This window comes from Mandrillus leucophaeus, unplaced genomic scaffold (genome assembly GCF_000951045.1).
Source record: "Mandrillus leucophaeus isolate KB7577 unplaced genomic scaffold, Mleu.le_1.0 Scaffold242, whole genome shotgun sequence".
Lineage (NCBI taxonomy): Eukaryota > Metazoa > Chordata > Mammalia > Primates > Cercopithecidae > Mandrillus > Mandrillus leucophaeus.
In genome coordinates, this window is record NW_012102499.1 from 1,170,013 (window position 1) to 1,174,534 (window position 4,522).

Consider the following 4,522-nt stretch of genomic DNA (forward strand, 5'->3'; position numbering starts at 1 on the left):
CCTAAAAATATAAAAAAAATTAGCCAGGTGTGGTAGTGCATGCCTGTGATCCAGCTACTCGGGAGGCTAAGGCAGGAGAATCACTTGAACCCGAGGTGGAGGTTGCAGTGAGCCAAGATTGCGCCACTGCACTCTAGCTTGGGTGACAGGCAGAGACTCCGTCTCAAGAAAAGAAAAAAAAAAGATTAATCTATTAGGCTTTACAAATCAAAAGACTGGAATGAAGAGTTTTTCTTTTGTCATTCATTTTAAGGAATTGAGTGTGACTCATGACTCAAGACAAACTAGATTGTTTTTTCAAAAAATTACAGCTCTTAGAATTTAAACATCAAAATGAGTGCTGTCTGTTAAAATAGTTTCTTTGGGAGATTATCTAAAATTATTTGATGATGTTGCTGATGTTACTATTATTATTTGAAATGCTGTTGACTTTTTTAAAAAGGGACTATCTTGGCCAGACTGTTTAGCAAATGGTAACTGTTAACTATACTAGGTTTTGATGAAAACTTGGCTTAACAACATGTTATTGCTATTTTAAGTGATTGTTGGGGCCAAGGAATGCCATGTGGAGAGTGCAGATGAAGTGATGAGCCTTTTGGAGACGGGGAATGCAGCCAGACATACAGGTACCACCCAAATGAATGAGCACTCCAGCAGATCACATGCAATTTTTACAATCAGCATTTGTCAAGTTCATAAAAATGTGGAGGCAGCTGAAGATGGATCATGGTATTCCCCTCGGCATATTGTCTCAAAGTTCCACTTTGTGGATTTGGCAGGATCAGAAAGAGTAACCAAAACGGGGAATACTGGTGAACGGTTCAAAGAATCCATTCAAATCAATAGTGGATTGCTGGCGTTAGGAAATGTAATAAGCGCTCTTGGGGACCCACGCAGGAAGAGTTCACATATTCCATATAGGGATGCTAAAATTACCCGGCTTCTGAAAGATTCTCTGGGAGGCAGTGCTAAGACTGTCATGATCACATGTGTCAGCCCCTCCTCCTCGAATTTTGATGAGTCATTAAATTCTCTCAAATATGCCAACAGAGCACGGAACATTAGAAACAAACCCACTGTAAACTTCAGCCCCGAGTCAGACCGTATAGATGAAATGGAATTTGAGATTAAATTGCTTCGAGAAGCTTTGCAAAGCCAGCAGGCTAATGTCAGCCAAACTAGCCAGATCCATCGAGAAGGGAGTCCTGATACAAATAGGATTCATTCTCTTGAGGAGCAAGTAGCTCAGCTTCAAGGAGAATGTCTGGGTTACCAATGTTGTGTAGAAGAAGCCTTTACCTTCCTGGTTGACTTAAAAGATACTGTCAGACTAAACCAAAAGCAGCAATACAAATTGCAGGAGTGGTTTAACATGATCCAAGAGGTCAGGAAGGCTGTGGTCACCTCATTTCGAGGAATCGGAGGCACTGCAAGTCTGGAAGAAGGACCAGAGCATGTTACAGTTCTCCAGCTGAAGAGAGAGCTTAAGAAATGCCAGGTACTTAGACATCACTTATTTATTTATTTTATTGATACATAATAGATGTACATATTTTGGGGGTGTATGTGTTAACATATTTAGACATTATTATGGATAACTCTTTTAAGGACTAAATTTATTTGGGCAAGTAAATTCTAAGAGTCATTTTGGAATTTTAGGTTTTTTAAAAAATGATTTATATATAGAATCCCACTTGCCTCTCTCACTTTGTTCTTTCTACCCTCCCCTTTCCTATTGCTTCCTCATCACAATTCATACTCTTCTTGACTCCTCCTCCTTTCTCCTTTGGTTAAAGTGTATTTTAATTTGTTATATTTATTAAATAGAACTTTGTGGACCTGGTTGTCAATTTAGAGACTGAAAATAAACTTATTTGAGAAATAAAATTAAGTTATCTTTTACTGAGTTTTTTTCCCTCTGTGGGTCAGTAGTTCTTGAAAGAAAAGAAATACTTCATCTCTTGTGTTTGGAGTATAGGTTTAAAAAAAAAACCTAACAAATTAGCATATTTATTAATGTTTAAGGAATGTAGGTATGTACATGTATACATGTTATATGTACATTTATTGAGTTCAGATTTACATTTCCCCACTTTTCATTCAGAAATTATTTATTGTGTGAGGATTGTATGTTGTGGGAATGGTAGAGGACAGACACACCTAGTTACTGCTTGCTTGGATGGAGTTTGCAATCTAGTGAGCAAATGAATGGTCCTTCAGTTGTTCCTGAGATAACATGGCTCCCAGATTCCATCGTTCTGTCCATTTTTCAAAATAGGAAAACTTGAATAGATAGCTTTTTACTTAAAAAGGAAATATGGTTTAAGTATATTTCCTTTTTTTTTTTTAAGCTCTAAGCTTATTTCTCTAGCTAGAAATATTTCCTCAAAGCCTTTTTACATGTAATATTATAAAGAAGGCATTTGTATTATCCTCTGTTAGAGCAGTTCTCAAGTTCTCCAACTTTTTGATCACAGGACTTCTTCTTCTTTACACTTTTAAAGTGAGATCCCTCAAAGAGCTTTTGTTCATGTGGGTTATATCTATTGATATTTAGTGTGTTAGAATTAAAACTGGAAAAAATCTAAGCTATTTATTCATTCAAAACTAACGGTAACCCAATTATATGTTAATATAAAGAGCACTTTTAATGAAAAATATTTTCTAACACAATTTTTTTTTTTTTTTTTTAAGATGGAATCTTGCTCTCTCACCAGGCTGGAGTGCAATGGCATGATGTCGGCTCACTGCAGCCTCTGCCTCCCAGGTTGAAGCGATTCTCCTGCCTCAGCCTCCCAAGTAGCTGGGACTACAGGTGCACGCCACCATGCCCAGCTAATTTTTGTATTTTTAGTAGAGACGAGGTTTCACCATGTTGGCCAGGATGGTCTCCATCTCTTGACCTCATGATCTGCCCGCCTTGGCCTACCAGAGTGCTGGGATTATAGGTGTGAGCCACTGTACCCAGCCAACACACACAAAAATTTTAGTAAGAGTAGAATTCCTTTACATTTTTGCAAATGTCTTTAACATCTGATCTAATAACAGACAGTTGGATTTTCATATCTGCTTCAGTATTCAGTTTGTTGCAATATGTTGTTTTTGTTGAAGTTTGTGAAGAAAATTCAGCCTCATAGTTGTATAGTTTGAAGGGAGGAGTTTTTTTTGTTTTGTTTTGTTTTGTTTTGTTTTGAGATAGAGTCTGGCTCTGTAGCCCAGGCTGGAGTGCAGTGGCGTGATCTTGACCTCGGCTCACTGCAAGCTCCGCCTCCCAGGTTCACGCCATTCTCCTGCCTCAGCCTCCTGAGTAGCTGGGACTACAGGCGCCTGCCACCGCGCCCGGCTAATTTTTTGTATTTTTAGTAGAGACGGGGTTTCACCGTGGTCTCGATATCCTGACCTCGTGATCCGCCCACCTCGGCCTCCCAAAGTGCTGGGATTACAAGCGTGAGCCACCGCGCCCGGCCGGGAGGAGTATTTCACTGAATTTTCAGATAATTGTGGATGTTCTTCTTTCCTATTACACCAAACTCAACAAGCGGAAATTTCTCGTTACTTGAAATATGAGATTTGAAACTATCTTGTTACATTAATGTACTAGTCTCAGCCAGCACAGTGGCTCATGCCTGTAATCACAGCACTTTGGGAGACTGAGGCTGGAGGGTCGTTTTGAGCCCAGGAGTTTGAGACCAGTTTGGGAAACAAAATGAGACCCCTGTCTCTACAAAAAATGAAAAAACTAGTCAGACATGGTGGCACATGCCTGTGGTCCCACCTACTCGGGTGACTTAGGTGGGAGGATTACTTGAGCCCAGGAGTTCAAGGCTGCAGTGAGCTGTGATTGCACCACTGCACTCCAGCCTGGGGTCAGAGTGAGACCCTGTCTCTAAACATAAATGAATAAATAAATAATGACATAGAAACATGTAATACTTTTTAAATAATTTTTTTTAGTTCTTTTTTTTTTTTTCTGAAACGTAGTAATTCTGTGTAGGTAGAGCAGGCCCTTCCTCATTAGTATAAGAAACTGGTGGAACAGGAAGTACTGGTAATTGGAAGCTTGAATGTTGGGACATATATAGGAGTTGGTAATAGGAAGCACTTTTCTGTCATGCTTCTAAGGTGGCTGAAATTGGAAGCCCATCAAACCGATTGCTTGGGGGTAAGGTAGGTAGTAAGTTCCTCTTTCCACGTGTTGGAAAATAAATTTAAGTTTGCCCTCGATTATGTTCTCTAGATTATTACATCCTAAAGATATTAACAGTTTTGTTGAAGAAAGTACCATGACCAGATTATTTTGGGAAATAGTAGATTGCAAAAAGCAAATGGGTTTCTTTTTCTTTCTTTCTTTTTTTTTTTTTGGAGACAGGGTCTCCCTGTGTCACTGAGGTTGGAGTGCAGTGGCATCATCATGGCTCACTGCAGCCTTGACGTCCAGGGCTCAAGCAGTCCTTCCACCTCAGCCTCCTGAGTAGCTGGGAGCACAGGCCACCATGCAAGGCTAATTTTTTTTTTTTTTTTT

The 4,522-nt window shown here is 39.5% G+C and overlaps 1 protein-coding gene across 1 annotated transcript in view; it reads left to right on the forward strand.

The window, feature by feature from the left end:
• KIF27 (kinesin family member 27) overlaps nucleotides 1-4,522 on the forward strand; it is a 99,283-nt gene that overhangs the window by 17,623 nt on the left and 77,138 nt on the right. The window contains exon 4 of the mRNA XM_011982757.1: nucleotides 540-1,498. Coding sequence (XP_011838147.1) covers nucleotides 540-1,498 — 959 coding nt within the window. The remainder of the gene's footprint in view (nucleotides 1-539; nucleotides 1,499-4,522) is intronic.